This window comes from Xenopus laevis, chromosome 8L (assembly GCF_017654675.1).
Source record: "Xenopus laevis strain J_2021 chromosome 8L, Xenopus_laevis_v10.1, whole genome shotgun sequence".
In the NCBI taxonomy this organism is placed as follows: Eukaryota; Metazoa; Chordata; class Amphibia; order Anura; family Pipidae; genus Xenopus; species Xenopus laevis.
The window spans coordinates 62425346-62444999 of record NC_054385.1 but is presented as its reverse complement, the minus strand read 5'-3'; the positions used below and the strand labels follow the sequence as shown (position 1 = coordinate 62444999).

The 19654-nt window shown below is 40.6% G+C and overlaps 1 protein-coding gene across 2 annotated transcripts; it reads left to right on the top strand.

The window, feature by feature from the left end:
* The first annotated feature begins 6001 nt into the window (after positions 1 to 6001).
* On the top strand, positions 6002 to 9250 carry fbxo46.L (F-box protein 46 L homeolog). Of its 2 annotated transcripts, none has more exons than XM_018228491.2 (2): positions 6002 to 6484; positions 7739 to 9250. In XM_018228491.2, the coding sequence occupies exon 2, from the start codon at positions 7798 to 7800 to the stop codon at positions 9133 to 9135; it is 1338 nt and encodes a 445-aa protein (XP_018083980.1). In that variant the 5' UTR covers positions 6002 to 6484; positions 7739 to 7797; the 3' UTR covers positions 9136 to 9250.
* The last annotated feature ends 10404 nt before the right edge of the window (positions 9251 to 19654 follow it).

The following is a 19654-nucleotide window of genomic DNA, read 5'->3' as shown; positions in this document are numbered from 1 at the left end:
GTAAAGTGCTGCCTGTGACATTTGCTATGATCTGCTTTAGGTTTGCTGCAAAAAGTCTAACAGGGGAATGTAATAAAAGTCGCAAAGAGCAAAACAATTCGCACCAATAAGACTAAAAATCCACATCTCGCAATGTAATATTGTTCCTTAAACTGTTATTGCATTGCGAATTTTAATTGCGCATTGCGAATTTTAATTGCGCACTCATAAGAAGTGCTTGAAGGTGTCGTAATTTTTTGGAGCAAACATAACGACTTTTTCAGTAAGAAGTTTTATTACATTGACTGTGCATTGGCGCAAACTATACAATTCGCAAACGGTCTTTCACTGTCGGAAGTGGTCGCTAAACAGTTTCCGGGCTCGCAAAAGCTATATTAAATTCGCACAAAGCTAAATTTGTTTGCGCAAAGGCATAACTTTTCGCATTGCAAATAGTTTTTCTGTTAGCGATCTTTATTACATTCCCCCGTAAGAGTCTCCTGAAAGCAGAAAAAGGAAAAGTCAAGTTAGAGGAAAAGTCAGAGTCAGGACAGATCCACAGCAGTAGTTTAGACTGTAAATAATTTATTTGGGAAAGTGAAGAACACTACCTGTTTCGGGGATTCGTACGATTTTCGGACCGTGTGTGGAGAGTCCCGACATTTTTCATCCTGCGGAGATCGGTCGTTTGGTCGATCGGACAGGTTAAAAGATTTCTGTCGGCTGCAGGTAATATCTCTGCATGTATTGCTGATCATAAGATTTTCAGAGGGAGACTGTCACCAGCTTTGGTCGGACATACAGTAACTTTCATAGGATTGCTGTCAGAACATCGGCTGATCTGTTATTCTGTGCTTTATTTGATCTGAATGGTTAGTGGCAGGTCGGGAGATGGGGAAGTCCGATTCTACAATGATTCGTATTATCCGATTTTTAGGTCTATGGCCAGCTTAAGACTACTGCTGTGGATCTGTCCTGAACTTTGACTTTTCCTTTGACGGACTCGTCTGGGGGATTAACACAGGATACCCCACAGGACAACTTAACAATGTCTATAGAGTTTGCTAGGAAGGCAAAGGCTTCACCAAGACTTTCTATTAATGTATTCAATTACTTCCCAACCGATCCAGATGACTTATGGTCAGGCTCATCAACAGCTTAGTGGAGTAGCCATCTCCACAGTAGTAGTATCATCATAGGATAATGAAGAAAACTGGAGAGCCTTCCAGTGTAAATAAATGTAGTATTAAAGAGCACTTTAATAGACTTTCTATTAATAGACTTTCTATTAATGCCTGCTGAGATTCTGGTGGCTGCTGTAATAGTCCATAAGGGAACAATTTCTCTTTTCTGTAGCCTTTTTAGTTAAGGTTTTTAGGCTTGATTGTTGTCAGGCATGTATTTTCTTATGTTTGTCATCTCAAAGGACATCTTTTAGAGTAAAAATATTAAATGAAATAGTGCACCGAAAAACTCACCACTAGGTCACCCCATTGTGTATCAATGAATGTGCACCAGAAGTTGGGAAATGGTCACTTCTTGTGCATGCAAACGTCATGTACTTGTCTTTCACATCTAAATAAGTGTGTGGCAAACAATATAGCAGAACATAAGCTCAATAGTAGAAAGTGTCAGTTAGTTAATGACGTCCTGTAGCATGAGTACAAAGATATTTTTAGAGGTATCTGGTATATATCTGGCTTGTCTGTTCTCTACCTCATTGAAAGGCAGCAGCAGGTCCAGACTGAGAAATAAAATAGGCCCTGGCATTTTAGGTACACAGAGGCCCAATCAGCCCACATGAGGCCCAAACAGCCCCCACCAGCCCACTAAATACTGACTTTCTATGGCACCTTATAGCAGCCCCTCTGGCATTTGCCAGAACTCACAGATTGCCAGTCTGGACCTGGGCAGCAGGTAGGTTTATCACCAGGCTGGTGTTTGACTGGCCTAGTCAGAAAATTGCCAGCTATGGTTGGACCTGGTATTACAATTATACAAGCTATGAACCTGCCAGTAAATAAAAAAAGAAGCCTACCTCTACCCGCCCATTTCCCCACCCAGCACACCAATTTCCCCAACTCCATCCACTCATTTCAACCCTACCAGCAGGTGGAGTAGAACCTTACATGGAAGGGAGGACCCTTTTTCTTTAGTCCTGGCTTCAGAGGTCAAGAAATACTTAACCCCCTAGTGAAAGAAGAAAGGAATCTCTACATCAGATCTCTACATATATGGCCACCTTCAGTGTAACAGGGGGACCTGTGCTATTTAGTCCCACTCTTTATGAGACAATTACTCTCAGAGCGGTGTTTATATTTCTCACAGTTTGAATCTAAACACAGTGTTCTATGATGAAGAGAACTCTGGTGATGAAGCTTGTAGCTGCATTATATGTCTGGACAACATTTTTCTGCGACAGGGAGAGCAATGTTATTAATCAACTCTATATTCCACTAATAAAGTCTGTTCCTGTGTTTTGCAGAGCAGTGGAATTAATATGCACACGTGTATTATACCAAGGGCAGGGTGTTTATATAATGTGCATGACATCTGGCATAACATGAGTGATCCAAAACCCAGAGACAATGACTAACATTAGACACTCTGTGGAGATCACCCTTTGATGAATATGTCCCCAAAAAATTCTATACAAGTGAATAAAGTTATGCAGTTCCCCAAACTCTATTTTCAGTATTGATATTTTCTGCACTAACCACGTGTATTCAACATGGATGCCCCAAACCTCCACAATCTAACCACTTTGCAAACTCAGTTCAAGATATATGGTAATTAATCCAACCAAATAATTTGCAGGTATTTTCTGCACCATGTTCTTTGGTTGTAGTGTTAGCCTCATTTCTTTAACTATATATAGTGTTTTGATCACCACTAGTAGCAACAATCAAAATATAGAGAATTGCTACAGGTCATTTTATATTGCAGACAATTGTCAGGATAAGAGCAATTTGTGTAACTCCCCATTATCCTTTTGTGTCACATACACAATAATCTTTAATAGGTGTTTCACACTGAATTGACCTCACTTGGAAGGACTGACCCTTGGCGTTTCTGGGCCCTGATCAAAAATTACAGACTCAAAGAATTCACCATTAAGAATGATGCTTTCCTTCACTTTGTCAGTCATCTTTTTTTTATGGCTTTGCCTCCAGGGTTTAAGGACTGAATAAATCTTTTAGACAAAGTTTGACACAGTGCTCCAAAAACACAAATATGCAGGGGATATAGTTGTATATTTTGGATATATGTAAATACATATGTAGCACTAGTGCCCATCAGGCAATGATGTAGATGGTGGAAGTAGCTTCAGCATCTCTCTGTGCATTATGTGAATTATTATTATTATTATGTGTTATGGCAAATCCATACCATAGAATACATGTGCTAATCTACTAAACAGGGTTCTATGGGTGGGGTTGGCTAGGGAAGCCCCCTGATCTAGTGCAGAGCTGTTATTCTAGTCACATTGGTGCTGGGAACTGGGAACCAATTAAGTAGCAATTCACAAACTTAGACATGGTCCCAGCTACTGTCAATAAATGCAGAGAGAACCATGAATTCATGAACATATGAACATTCCTGGCATGAAATAATGGGGGGGGGGGTCACACTGCACCTGGTGGTATGGCCAAAAGTTTTGCTGCTACACATGAGGGTTATTTTCTTTAGCTTAATGTTGGGAGGGATGCGGATTGCTGGAACACAGTCTTTTTAAAAGGACAGCCTATAAAAGTTTAGTGGAATATTGTACAACACTTGTTTGCTAGATACATTGGCATGCCTCCCAACATTTTGTAAATAAAAAGAGGGACAACATTTTTAACCACGCCCTTTTTGTGGCCATGCCCCCTAATTACCATGTTCATTTTACAAAATTTGACAGGTTATGAAAGTTTGAACATATTTCTGTGTTTTTTTTTTCCAGTTATTACAGTTTTGCTAATGAAGGTGAATTGCCCTTTAAGCTGTGAGTCTAACATTTCCCAAGGGACCTGTTATATTGTTACAATTACTTATTTCCTTATCTCAATATTGTTACAAAAGTACCTTATCTTCTGCTCTATCTGTTCTGGGCTCTCTGTGAAAAGCCAATTAAGTTAGAAACTTTGTTTCTTTTTCTGGCTGTTCAGTGCAGAGAAATACGGGAATTTTCAGTACAAATGAGGGACTGCAGGTTGAGCTGTCAAAAGAGGGACTGTCCCTCTAAAAATGGGACAGTTGGGAGGTATGCGATATGGAAGGAGAAAGCAAAAGTGGCACTTTGGTCCATACTCTTCTTCTGCAGAATTTGGCTGGTGTTTTAAAGGAGACATCTAGAATACATAAAAAGGCAATAATGAATACTATATGGTGCTGGTTTTACTTGAGGCTAAAATTTTCCTTTAAAATGTGCCCCTTTATTGGAGCTCCCTATAGATCTGGTAAGGCCCTTGGAGTTTCAAATGAGAGGTGGGTGTGTCCTAACATCCATGCCAGAAGGACAGTAGGAGTGGGATAGCCAATCACATCCTTGCAGTCAGACAACCAAAGACAAGCATTAGTTCCCTATCAAGTCAGTCTAGCTGCTGATTGGTTTCTATCCAGGGAAAGGAGGCAGTAGGAAGTGGAGCAGGTGGGTGGAACTAGAGGGTTTTTGCAGAAATATTCAATAAATCAGCCCAAAAGACTATTCTATAAAGCGCATTCCTTTTATATTTACAAGAGTATGATGTACTGGCACATTCTTGGTTTTGACACAATGGGGCAAATTCACTAAAGGACGAATTTTCACCAGTGAAGGCTCCGCCACACTTCGCCAGGCGCAAATTCGCTACCACTATGCTAAGTCACTAAAATGCAAAAGTTGCATCTCTGTAGCCGAACGCTGTTGAAGTTTTGACAGCGTTAATTCGCCAGCGCGATAGTTTCATAGAGAACTTATGCTAGCATTCATTTCTGCCTAGTGAAACTTCGTTAGTGCACTTGCGGTTATGTCAATTTGAATAGGGCGGTTCATATATGTCGTTTAGACGTCTTTATTAAAGAGGTTAGTGCAAATGCTTGGAGCTGCCACTTATTATTACAAATGTCCAAGGAATCAAAATAAAGACAAAATAGATCCTCTAATGCCCTAGACATGAGCCCACCCTGAAACAAATGTGGCATGCTCCTCAAATGTTTGGGAAAGAAATGTTAACACAAAAATCTTTAATAGTTAGGATTTTTGAAGGCAATCCTGCTTTAAACTATGAAGTAGAACTGTTATGACTTTCTGGCACACATGATATGATGTCACTGACATAAGATTGAGGAGGATGTAGGTAATGTAGGGTTGTCACCTTTTCCCCAAGTGGAGACCGGGCCAAGGGGGGGGGCAGTGACATAGGGTGTGGCCATGATATATAGGGCGTGGCCATGGCAAGGAGGGGCGGGGCTATTACGCGGCGATCGGCCAATCGCGGTGTCAGTCATGGAGAATCCTGCCTGGTTTTCCTTATTTTGAAAACCGGGCAGGAAGTTTTGACCCCGCCAGCCATTCAAAATACCGGGCTGTCCAGGTCAAAACCGCACAGGTGGCAACCCTAAGGTAACGTTCTGTAAAATTTGCACTTTAATGAGTTTGTGGAGTAACGTTCCTTCGTCTGAGTGAAAATTGGCCTGGTGATAGGGAACTATTGACGCTGGATTTCTGTGTCGAATTCTTCTCTACACCTGTTAATAAATTGGCCATGTGCCTCCGGATTGGATTTCTAACACATTTTCCCTAGTGACGGCCACTTCGCTCTTTAGTAAATCTGCCCCATAATGTCTCCTTTAAAATCCGTTACGAATCTCAAGCCTCAGGAGAGTGTTACTGCGCATGCTGTTCATCCTCTATAGATATTAGGAGAAGGCTTTACACGCTGCTGCCCGGCTTCATCATTTGTCACACGCTTCCTTGTTCAATCCGGGCTTTTCCATATAAGGGAATGGCCTGATCTGTGGATGTTGATTGGCTCGTTGCCTCCCCTTCTGCTGTCTGTCAGCTGAGCGCACAGAACGTGGGTGCCAAGGTGGAGAGTGGCCCTTTAAGAGATCAGGTGACACACTCTAAACATCCCCGTCATTTTGTGAGATGTCTCAGGGTGTGTGGGGACAAGAATCGGGTCTTTACTGGGCCTCAAACTAACTGGGCTGAAAGAAGTGAATGCTGCAAGGGGCGGGACCGGATTATTGGCTGGATGAGGGCAGACAACATTTGTTGTGGGGTGGAACAGAGGAGTGTTGCGCATTCAGCACTGCTAATCTGAAGCTGCGCGTAAATCGGATCATTGTGTAGCGGGAGGTGAGCAGACAAATATTTGCAACCATGTAGCCAGTCGGCCAGTGACCCGCCCTTACGAGCCCTGTCTGTTAGTGAACTATCTGCTGGCGCCTGAGGCAGGATCAGTGCGAGCGCTTCCCACAAGCAACTCATTGCGATTCTGTTGGCATCCGAGAAAGCGCAAGAATGAACTTTGTACAGGTGAGATTTGCAACAGACCAGACTGAGAGCAGCAGTAAAGTGCACAGTCTATATTAGCGGCCATACACATCTCCTTATTGACATATTTGCAGGTACAGGGACACAAATCACAAGGCCATTCCCATTGTTCATCAAGTGTGATTGGCGGGTGTAATATCCCTGTGTTGTCCCTGTGTCACCTTGTGAAGCCAGAGAAACCTACAGTGTGTCCCCTCCAGTCAGTGCTCTCCCCCCACAGCTGAGGCCTGAAGGCAAATTAAAGTGACACTTGGGGACATTGACCTCCTATATATTCCAGCCCAGCCTGAAGGTCAATCAGGGTGAGATTTGGGGGTAGTCACTGTCCTAGATTTTCCTGGAATTACATCTGATACGGCAATGCTTTTTTTATTGTTATTAATCCGTAATGTAAAGCACAAGCCTCCACCTAAACCAAAGCAAAAAAGACCAGTCATAACTAATCTAGTCTTTTTTATGCCTATTGGTTGTTTAAATATAATATTTAATAGGACCTATCATTATATTACTGTAATCAAATAAAAGGAACTCCATGTTGCAATATTTCAGTGTACATATTAAATTGTTCCTCTGAAGGTGGGTAACACAATCTTTCCATTGATTATACAGTTTTGGGGTATATGCTATCTTTGTAGTAAGAACTGTGCATGGGTCCACTTCCACATGCTACATATAAATTAGAAACATGCACAGTTTCTTACTTAAAACATATTTGTGCATTTTATCCACAACAAAAATTCATATTAATACATTCAAAAACACATTACAGTACAGTGTCCCCTACCCTGTCTACCTACCTTGTGTTATCCACCACAAGCTATATGTAACACAATCTTTTCCTCTGCCCCTCAGACATTCAAACCTGTCCGTATCCTGTTTCTTCCCTTGGGAAGGGGTTTATTCAGCATGCAATCTGATATTCTGCTCCTAATGATACTTTGAAATCCTACCTGTGTTTACATGCAACTGTTTTATCCTTTGAGTCTTTTGCACTGTATTCTGTGGCACGTTCACCCAGGTATCCATCCATCCATCCATCCATCCATCCATCCATCCATCCATCCATACAATATCATTTGTCCCATTGACATTGCTCCCTGTCACTTAGCTCCAAGTATAACATGATCTTCTATTAGTGTTAGGTAACTTTGTGCACTATATTATCTGCAACATCACCCTTGTTTCTCTTTTCTGCTTATGGTGGGTGTAATAATATACATTGCTCTTTCTCAACAGATAGCACTTGTCTCTCCATCCTCCATGGCACTTTTGTGACCTCCATTCCTTTACAAGTTATGGATCCTAGGGTCTCCTCTCCCCTCCACTTGTGGAATCCGTGCACCTTCGGTACTTACGCCCAAAATTGTCCTACTAACAAGGCTGAAGATTGTGAGGCCAATAAAGAAAACATGAAGGCAGCAGATGAACGTGTCTTGCCTACTGAAATTCCTCAGTGTCCCAAATCTGGTGATGACCGTGTTCTGTTGGATACCTGGTATGTGATCAAGCCAGGAAATACCAAGGAAAAGGTGGCCTTTTTTGTAGCCTATCAATGCTCAGGGGGTGGAGCTTCACCACGTCCTGGGGGCACTAAAGTCAAAGGTCGGTGGAGTGCAGGTGGAAGCTCTAGGGCTAAGAGAAGACGACATGCCCTTGAACCAGATACTCCTCCCTCTGTAGCAGAAATGGTTGCTTTGGCTGAGAGTCGTGAAGAAGAGGCTATGCCCCCCAGACCTCCTATGGTGCTTTTGACCTCAGAGGAAGAAGGAGAGGCCCGATGCCGCAGTGTGGCAGAGGCAGTGGCGCAGTATGAAGCAGAGCGTGAGGTTCGAATTGCCTTCCGTGTGGCTGAGCACCCTGGTGACCCCATAACTTGTGATCTTTACCAGCTACTCAGTCCAGAACCACACCGTGTTCGAGTTCTTTTAGAAAAGATGGAAAAGCCGCAAGCAGAGAGTGAAGAGGAGGCTCAAGCCACTGCTTCTGCTGCGGGATTCCATGTTGACCTGGTTCTCACAGGAGCTGTGGATAGATGTGTTTTTTATGGAGGAGAGGCAGGAGAAACAGAGCCAATTCCTGGTCAGCTTTTCTTCCCAAATGTATCATCTACCCCTACTCCTCCCCCACCACCTCCACCACCTGTCCCCCCACTCTGCCGCCTTTACCGCCATGTCTCCCACGATTTCTTAGAGATACGTTTTCAGGTTCAGCAGCTATTACAGCCACGGCTTTGTCTCACGTCCTTGCCTGACCATGTCCTTCTAGCTATTTTCAGCTACCTGTCCACAGAAGCCCTAGCAGCTATGAAGTGTACAACCAAGCGTTTTCGAGCACTGATAGAGGACTATGGTGTGCGGCCATGTGACTCACGTTGGAGTCGTGACCCCCAGTATCGTGATGACCCCTGCAAACAGTGCAAAAGGATATATCGTAGGGGAGATGTGTCATTGTGCAGGTGGCACCCAAAGCCTTACCATCATGATTTGCCCTATGGACGATCCTATTGGATGTGTTGTCGACGTCCAGACAGAGCAGCTCCTGGCTGCCAGCTGGGACTACATGACAATAATTGGGTGCTACCAGGAGAGAGCTGTAGAGGGAGAGGAAGAGGAAATGGGGAAGAAGGCAGGTGAAATGTTAAAAGGGTTGACTGCGGTGTATGAGAGTTTAAATAAAAGGCATTATTTATAACTGTTCCACTGTGACTTCTACAATGCTTTAGTGGAAAATAAATCCTATACAGGAAAAGTACAGACGGTTGTTTGTCCACAAGAGCAGATGGCCTCTATTTATTTGTGTCCCAGAATCCTCTGTTACAGAAAAGTTGCATTCCTGGTTGACATAAGCAATATTGTAATTCCTTACAGTTGGTTAATACTCATTTCAAACATAATAATGGAGGCTTTATAATTAGTGCAAACTACAATGGTAATGTTTTTAGCAGTGTATCTGATAGGACATTGTCACCAGGCCATTAACTATTTTTCTTTTACCTATTTAAATGGAAAAATATGCTGCTTATAAATAGGGTTAACACCCACTTTATTTTTTTTTTACAAATGTTAAAAAAAACAACAACTTTGTTATAGATATATGGGCAGTAGATTTGCCAGTATATGAGAGCAAAATGATTCCCCTTTCTCTGTCTATCTCTAATTTTGTCCAGACACTGATCAGGTTGGAAAGAAAGTCTAGATAGCCAGGACTTGCACTGTACATTCACATGGTCCTTGCCTTTGGCACTGCACAGGCACCACATGTGATTCAGTTGTTGGTCTGAGGGCAAACTTTCCAGTGATTGTATTGGCACACCTGACTGATGGCTACCTAGCCTGATGTCCAGATCTTTGTGTATGAACAGTTTTATTTATTTTCATATCCAAATTTATCCATATTAATGGGAGCAGCCTAACTTTCTATAAGGTAGAAAAAAAGTTTGTGAAATTGTGGAGAAAAAATAAATAAATGGAAAAACAGACTTGACTAAAACAACGCTGTCTCACAGTTGCTTTGACCACGCAAACCATACAGAGAAGGATAATGTCGTGTATTCATGTAAGGCAGTGCTGACCAACTCAAGAGAGACGAGTGAGTTTATTGTCATTTCATCCATATACGTTTGTACAGTACACAGTGAAACGAAACAACGTTCCTCTAGGACCATAGTGCTACACACAACATAGATGTACCGGAACTTCCTGCTTTGCAGCTCTTTTATTTTTACACTGAAATGTTCCTTTAAGACCATGTCCACATTAATGGAGGTAGCACACAAAAAAACAAAGGGTGGGGTTCACTGCAGGGATATCGCTCAAATGCCAATACTGCTCCTACAGTCTGTCTGATGTGGGTGCTTAGACTGAACAAGAGGTGTGAAGAATGCAAGGTCTTGGGGAGGAACTCCACGGGCGATTTCGTCGGATGCGATGGAAATAAGGTAAGCAACAGGAACGTCGGATGGTGTCGCAGCGTTCGTCCGACGTGATACGACTGTCGGATGCAGACGCTGCACGATGCGTCTGCATCAGACAGTCATGTCGCAATGGATGAACGATGCGACTTCTTCCGACGTTTCCATCTCTTACCTTGTTTCCGTCGCATCCCACTTGACGCCTGCGTTTTTGTGCAGTGCGTCGGATCGCAATGAAATCGCCCGTGGAGTTCTACCCTTACAGGTATAGGTTCTACAGGTGTGAGCAATGCAGGGTATTTCAGGTGTCAACAATGCAGGGCCTGACAGCCTGAATATGAGGTGTAAAGAAAGCAGTGGCCAGTTATTTCAGTTCTGATACCTTTTAAAGCTTACTCAAAGCAAAGCAGTCACAGCAGCCAGACTTTAAGGGTAGGATTATACTGATGTCCTGCGTCTACATCAACGCTGCGACTTCATCCGACATTTCTATCTCTTACCTTATTTCCGTCGCATGCGTTTTGTCTCAGCGCGTCGAAAACATCCGTGTAGTCCTACCCTAAGGGGGGCAGCAGGCCACCAATTGGACAGCACTGATTTAAGGCATCAAAAGATGTTAGCCTTGTGCATAGCCCACCTTATACATAGTGCAATGAGTTCTTTCTAATGGATTATTTCTGTGACTCTGATGCAAGGTGCTTCAAATCAATTATAAATAAACAATACAGCTTTATACTGTAAATCCTTTTTTTTAACACACTTTTTGTCCGGTAAAAATAGTTTTATGCGACTTTATAAATATGCCTTTAGTTGTTAGAACTCAATAACCAGGTGCATTCCTTCAGTTCTCCAAGGGGCAGATGTATCCCCCCTCTTCCACTTTCTATTCATTCCTATGGGGTTTTCAGAAGCATATTTATCAAGTGGTAAAATTTTAACTTTCACCCATTGATAAATACGCTTCTAAAAATCCCACAGGAATGAATAGAAAGTGGGTGAGTTTTTCTGTGATGAGCTCTAATTTTTAAATCCACCTCATGTTCTTTTAAAATGCATCCCCAGTCGTGTCTCTTACATTCTAAGTGGTACTTGAGCATAATAGATTGCTTACAATCCCAAGAACATATAATTGCAGCATTATATTTTTATAATTAAATTTTAATTAAAATAACTCTCATAAGGTCTCTACCTCCACATCAGAATAAAACATCGGTCTCTGGTGGCCTGATTTTGCTCTGGTAAAAGGGACAAAATAAGCATCTATTTCATGTAAAAGAACCCTTTATTACAATGTCTCTGGAAATCTTAGTTGGAAGGCGTTGCACAAAAAATATTTAAAGTGCAATCCATAGTTTGCCTTGCCAATATGCTGCATTGGTCTCTGGCCAGCTGCAGTCTGGATGTTCACCATCTCTGCAAGGACAAACTGCTGTTGCTGGAGAAAACACATGATGTATGATTTATGCTTCAGCTGACACTGGTTTGTTTGGCTCCTGCTGTAGAGTGCATTTGTGTCCCCAAATCACTGCACTTTCAGATGAAGGGATATTCAGGCATGTTGTGGCATACAGGATAACAGAAATATGAAAAATATGTGATTTAGGTGTACTGATTTCAACAGTTCTACTGACCTATTTTTTTATTACAGTCTCTTGACTGATGTCCATTATATAATAACATATTAAAGTTGTAGTATGATAAATATTATCTCCCTGACTAAATGTTCTAAGCATATATACTCAAACTGCTGTCCTCTAATGATGGGTTTCAGATGCCAGTGACCTTGCAGTTGCAATATCACTCGGTTTCTAGCTGCATTGTATATTGATGTGAAAACATTCAATCTGTCAGGTGTTGCTAAACTGCAGCACGTGCCATTCTTTGACAGCCACAATCACAACTGTAGCATCACTAATATATTATATAACTCTGTTCAGGTATGGGACCTGTTTTCCAGAATGCTCTTCATACTTAAAGGCTTCCATAAGAAAATCATTTAAATATTAAATAAACCCAATAGGCTTGTTTTGCCTCTAATAAAGATTAATTATACCCTAGATTGGATCAAGTACAGAGTACTGTTTTTTTATTACAGAGAAAAAAGAAAATCAGTCTGAGAGATGGCCTTCCTGTAATTCAGTTTTCTTTTTTTGTAAAGTTTTTATTTTTTGATTTTCAAGGGAAGGGGTAGGGGTGTACATCAACTTGGGTCACAAATAGTTATAACAGTTAACAACTGGTGTCTATATTATACGTTAAAAATAAAGATGACATAATCATCAATAATTGATTAACAAATTACAAATCCTACAGAACACCTCAATACACTGTGCTTTAATGTTTGGTTTGTCTGGTTGGCTGGCATAAACCTTTAGAATTTTGGAAGCTCAAGTAGATTAGTGTCTAGCCGTGGGTCCCATATCTTTTAGAATTTTCCAGGGCAGCCTCTGATTAAGTAGGTAAGCTTAATGGATAAGAGGGCTTTATTAATTAAGTTGACCCATTGGGCTACTGTGGGGGTATTATTGCCCATCCAACCCATAATTACCAGTTTCTTGGCATAGCACAAAGTTATTCTCATGAGCGATTTGGCCTGGTTTAGAGGCGGTAATTCTTCGACTAATCCGAGTAAACAAACCTCAGCGGAGCATATCTGTGGGAGTGACTAATTGTCTGCCAAGTATCTCATTACCCTTTGCCAAAACCTCTATATTGGAGGGCATTGTAGATGCCTCAGATTGTTGGCATCTTGGGGTTAGTCTTAGCCTCAGCCAAAATTCAGTCTTCATTTCCTTTGTTTGCCTTCTGCATTGCTGTTTTACAACATTTATTATAGTATTTATATTCATTAAATGCAGCTTCTGTCCCAACAGACTTGTAGTTTTTAAATGCCTAAATTGGCTTAAGGCAACCTGCCTTAAAGGACATGTAACCCCCCCCCCCCACACACACACACACAAAAATGTAATCAGTGAACAGCCTCTTTGAAATCTTTAGATACCTGCCACTCTGGTTGTTAAAAGGTTAACAGTAAGACTGTAGCATCCCCTTAATTAAATAGAATTCCTTCTCCTCCTCTAACCCACTCTGCCCCCTCCCTCAGGAATAAACTTTGGCTGTTGGCTCATGAGCATCCTCAGTTCTTCGAAACTCAGATTACTAAACAAACCCTCCAGTCTAACAGCCAATGAAGAAATATCATTGCCGATTCCCATAGCTGTCTGATCCTATTTTTTTCTCCTAACAACCTCTCCTGAGCTCAGCTTAACCATTACAGTGCTCAACCCCAGCAGAACTTTCTATCAAAGTATGTTGTTCTTATGTAACCCTGCATTTTGCATTGCATGAACTTTATAGCATAAATGTCCTGTTTGCACATGTCAATGTTACTGATGATGTGTCAGAGGGAAAATGGCCGCCGGGTGAAAGCTATTTGTTTTAGGAAAATGTGATGGCCCTGGCAAATGGAGTGGGTATATGCAGTAAAATAATGTGGCTTGGCTGGGAAAGATATGCCCAACTTATATACATGGTAGGCAAATGCAGGCTTTACATGTCCTTTAATATGGTTAGAGAGGGTCTCAGTAACCTATAAAAGTCTGTCTGCTTGTATTTGGCAATACTTTTCCCATATATCAGTACATGTCCTGATCTCATCTGATGAGAGATTATTTTGTTCAGAAATGTAGAACATATTATATCTCAGCCTTCTTCTCTCAGCATTAGATCATGCTCTTTTTTTAACTATTCTATTCTTTTTTTTGGGGGGGGAGGTGGGAAATGATATTGTACATTTATTTATATACATAATGTTGCATTCTGCAACTGAGCGGAGTATAAACAACTCTTTGTACAGAACAGCATGCTGTGCCAGTCACCAGAGCATGCATTCAAATGTGCATAGCTTGTTAGTATTTTTGGCTATGATTAACTGTTGCAATTTTGGGTAGCTGTACCTCTCTAAGCTGTAAAAGGGCTATTGATTTTTGGAGCTGTGCACTTGACTTGATCTTTCATTGTTAACAGCTGAAGACAGAATACAAGGACCAACCAGTTATAAAAGAATAAGCTGTTCTTCAGCAGGCTTGTGTGTGACACATTCACAGTGTGTGATTTTCAAGAATTGCTTAACTGTGCATGTGCCCAACCCAAGCCCACACAAAGAGTAACTGGAAGCGGAAGAATAATTGTGGTAGTACAATCCCCAGCCTGGACCAGTTCTTTTTTTACGGAAGAGGTAGATTTCCTGGACTATAAACTATTACAGATAAACTTTAATGTGGTGCTGTTAATGGAGCAGGTCATGAAGTATATTATAGGTATGTAGTAGTTTAAATATATATACAGTATATATATATATATATATATATATATATATATATACAGTATATATACAGAAACCTATACATCTGCAGGATGCAAAAAGTGGATGGTTGGCTGAAAATCTCACATGAAAATGCATATATTCATAAATTAGAATGGGGATCATCTATGCACATGCCATATTGACCTGAATTTTAGTTTTATAATAAAGCCTGTAGCATAGCCTTGCTTGCAAGATTGCCTGCTTATATCAAATATAACTGCTCATAAACAACACCTAAGTGTTAATATCTGCAGTAAGTGAATAGTACAAGGTGCTAGATTGCTATCAGTCATGCATTGGGGTGACATTAAAGCAATCTGGAGCCTTATGGCTGCTGTATAACTTAACTCATAGTTGATGGTGCTGGGAGTTGTACTTTAGCTGTAGAGGCCATATCTATAATCTTTCATCAGCATAGTTGTTTAAATATTGAAGTAGAATCACATACCTTTATAAGGCAAAGAAAAGATAGATAAAACATTAAACATTTTGGAAAATTTTACTTCGATAAGTGTCTTCCTTTAATGGCTGTAAAGTCACAAAAACAACTTCAAGTGCATGCTAAAAATATCTGAGAATATTTCCAGAGCTTCTACAAACCAACACAGAATGGGGAAAGCTAATTTGACAGTGGCATTTTTACTGGCGTAAAAACACTTGATTCGGCTTTTTATTGCCCCGAGAATTGACAGAAAGTAATAGAATCCACGTGTTGCTGTGCACACAGACAAATTTCACCCCGAATATCCGCACAAGCATATTTGTATTTGTATGGAAATCTGCCACAGGTTCACTGGGATGGGAATGGGCCAAATCTGTGTTTTCAGCACCGGTGGAGAAACCGCTTCATGCAATTTAATCCATGGCTTCAATGTATGTTTCTATGAATCTGCATTATTTAAAATAGGTCACTTCTTCTGAGGTCACTTCTAATATCCTCATCTTTTGCAACAGGGGGTACTTTATTATAATACACAGGTTTCAGTAAGTCATGTGACAGAAATGACATCACCAAGCTTCCATTATAACCAATGACATCACTACTGATATTACAGCCATTTATAAGGATATAATTCACAGGATATGCATGGATCTTATGTATTTCTTAACAGACTATGCCTCAGGCTATGCCTGCCAGCACATTTGCTGTCTCATGATTGCCTCCTTGATAAACGATCCCTAATATCTCTCAAGAAACATTGCTGGAATTATTATACTATAGTGTCGATACATTCCACAGTATTTTACAGAGATCATACACAATTAAATAAAACCTTATTCCACTGGCGCTTACATTATTAATGTTCCCTATAAATTATGGTCACTTTTATCAGAATCCTTTCTGTAACTCTTTAGGAGTATGAGAGGAAACTCACGCAGACATGGAAATGCTAATCACTGTGCCAGCATACTGCTCATAAATGGTCATTAAAAAAATGGCAGTGTTTACAGGCCGTTTTAGAAGACAATTCCCATATCTGGGAAGTACCCAGCTATAGGGAAATAAAATAAAGTGACATTAATCACTCCTGATCTGTCTTACATTAATTCCCACTTCAATCCACAACAGACAGAGATAGAGAGAGATTAAAGGAAGAGATTAGGCAAGAGTCATATTGAGTGAAAGAGGAGTATAATATCTGCCATAACACAGAATTAGAGAGAAAGGAGTAATAAATGTTGTGATGTAGTGCCACTAACCTTGGTAGAAGTGCAGTGTTACAATACGTGTACTCTTCTTTTCTCTTTCTGCATCAAGCTCTTGGCACAATAACAGGCTGGAAGAGGAAGAATCATTTTATGCATACAGTCATTTGGTTCTGTTTTTTTATTTATATCAAATAAAAATTGCTTTCCATTTTAATTTTGACTGTTTCTCCAAAATTGAAATTTAAAGTTTAATGTTCCTGTGTCTGGTGTTTCAGTCTGACAGCTCAGTAACCCAGATGCAGATTCAGAACTGTTACAATTTTGCAACATTTAGCTGATACATTTCTCAGCTGGAGTATTAGCAGCTATTGTATCAATTCTAACAGCTGCCTTTTAGTATGATGTAGAGAGTGATAGTCTGAGACAATTTGCAATTGGCTTTCATTTTTTATTATTTTTGGCTTTTGAGTTATTTAGCTTTTTATTCAGTAGCTCTTCAGTTTGCAAATTCAGCAGTCTGATTGCTAGGGTCTGAATAATCCTAGCAACCTTGCATTGATTTAAATGAGAGACTGGAATATGAATAGGAGAGGGTCAGAATAGAAAGATGAGTAATAAAAAGCAGTAATAGTACATTTGTAGCCTTTCAGAACATTTGTTGTTTAAAAGGTTGTCAGTGACCCTTATTTGAAAGCTAGAGAGTGTCAGAAGATGAAAACAATCAATTCATAAACTATAAAAAAATAAATAATGAAGACCAACTGAAAAGTTTCTTAGCATTGGCCATTCTGTAAAATACTAAAATTGAACTTGAAAGTGAACCACCTCTTTAATGAAACTCAGGGATTCTGCTCAGCAGGGCCAAAGATAAGAAATGTATCCACTAATGTATCTATTTAGATCAGTTTGCAGTCACCCCCACACCCTCAGAGCTGCTTTAGAAAGTCATTAGAAGATAAAAAATTAAACTTTACAATTCAATATTAGAAAAATGGTCACAAATAGAAAGTAACTGAAAAACTGGACTGAAAAAAAGTGAAACAACCCCATCAAGACTTGTGTTGAGGCATATAAATGCTTTTACATTGCAACACCATTAACTATAACCCATAAGAATAAAGTGTAACTATAATTATTAACAAATAAGAACTTATAAAAAAGAAGGGCAACAAAACTAATAGTGTGGCCATCCAAAGTGAAATGGGCTGAAGCAAAAGGTATGTATAGATTACTTATAAAATAGATACTATTGACTTCTAGACATATATAGACAGTAGTGATGTGCGGGCTGACCCGATACCCGTGGGACACGCAGGTTCGGGTCGACCTCGCAGTACTCCTCGCGGGTGGCGGTCACCTTCAAATGCCGGCATCCGTCTTCCGGGTTCTGGTTTTACAGTCTCGCGTCTGCTTGCCCCACCCTTTTGTGACGTCATCGGCGGGCGGCACGGGTTTATAAAAGGACCCTGGAAGCGGGTGCGGGCGGGCGTGGGTTGTAGCAGGGCGGGTTAGGGTCGGGTGCGAGTCAGGGAAACCCTGACCAGCACATCACTAATAGACAGATAAAATTGGAAACGAGTGTGACAGGTGGTGGGAGGAGGAAGGGTGTTAAGAGCTGATGAATGAGCATCATTATAGAGAGAAACTGACGTATTTGTAGAGGCGAGGTTTCTAATATGATCTGATGCACTGCTATTGCTGATAGTTGGGTCAACTGCATTACGATTTCTGTTCATGTGTGTGTGGTGATTGTAGTATACAGGGTTGCATTAGATGCCACGTCATCTTATTGTTCTTTTTTTTCCTGGAGGAGGCCATTCTCTCAATATACACTTAAATCTATTATCTTACAGTAGTGTTCTTCTTGCTATGTCCTGGCAAGATTATGGGTTTATTGGTTCATGTGAAATATCTACTATTTTCAGGAGGAAGTCTTTGGTTGGTTTTGATACTAGCAGCATGAAAAAGTGTATATGGTGGCTCAGCAGCTTAAGCCTGAATTTGAGGTTAGAACAAGTTGTATAGGCAACACTGTCCATTCATTACAACAGATTGATAGAGGAGAACTCCACACTAAAGGTAAATTGCAGAGTGGTATATATGGCCTAATTGGATCAATACCATTTATTCAGGATACAGCTTTGAAAATGTTGCCTTTGCAAAGCTTTTGTGTAAATCTGCAGAAAGGGGCAAAATGTGAACTCTCTTTTGCTAAGATCCTTATCCAGGCCTGGCTGAAAACATTTACAAAATCTGCAGAACTGAAGGTTCTAAACAAAAAGCTGTGGTTTCTACACAATAATAACCTGTACTAATCAGAAACTATTATTTATCAGTGAGGTCCATAAAACATGCATAGAACATGTTTCAAAAATGGGGACCTAGTACATTACAAGTTTGCCTGGAATTAGGGATGCAGCAAATCCACTATTTTGGATTCGGCCAATCCCCTGAATCCGTCGCAAAAGATTCGGCCGAATACCAAACCGAATTCTAATTTGCATATGCAAATTATAGATGGGAAGGGGAAAACATTTTTTACTTCCTGGGATTTCCCTCCCCGCGCCTAATTTGTTTATACAAATTAGGATTTGGGTTCAGCCAAGCAGAAGGATTCGGACGAACCCTGGCTGAATCCCGAACTGAATCCTGGATTCGGTGCATCCCTACCTGGAATTAGGGTTGCCACCTGGTCGGTATTTTACTGGCCTGGCCAGTAAAAATGATGGCTGATCTCAATGTTATTAATAGGGAAAAAAGATAAATATATAGGAACGCCGGTATTTTTTTCTAGAAAAGGTGGCAACCCTACCTGGAATGCTGACAAAAACCATCAAGTTGGATGAACAGTTTAGTTGTTGTTTGGCGCACCTCATCATTTACAGTTTAATACGGTCCAAGCCTCATTTTAGATTTCAGGGGATCAGAAAAAAGTGTAAAAATACAGGAAAATGTAAAATCAGGGAAATACATTATATACTGGTGGGACTACAAAAAAACAGTATAACATAAAGGAAAAGTTACAATCAGGTTATGTAAAATGAAGTTTTCACTGTAGTAGGCCAGTTTATGTACTCACAGCAACTCACAAATTCCCCTCACCAATAGTTACACATTTGATCAAAACTGGCGCCTAGACAGATGACGTGTCAGTAGCTGCTGTGCGCGCTGTTTCATTGGATGGCACGCTGACATGACCTCTCCCTGACTGTTGTGATTGATATGG

What these genes read in the sequence shown, in the direction of transcription:
- fbxo46.L (XM_018228491.2), top strand. Translation starts at nt 7,798, where the DNA reads ATGGATCCTAGGGTCTCCTCTCCCCTCCACTTGTGGAATCCGTGCACC.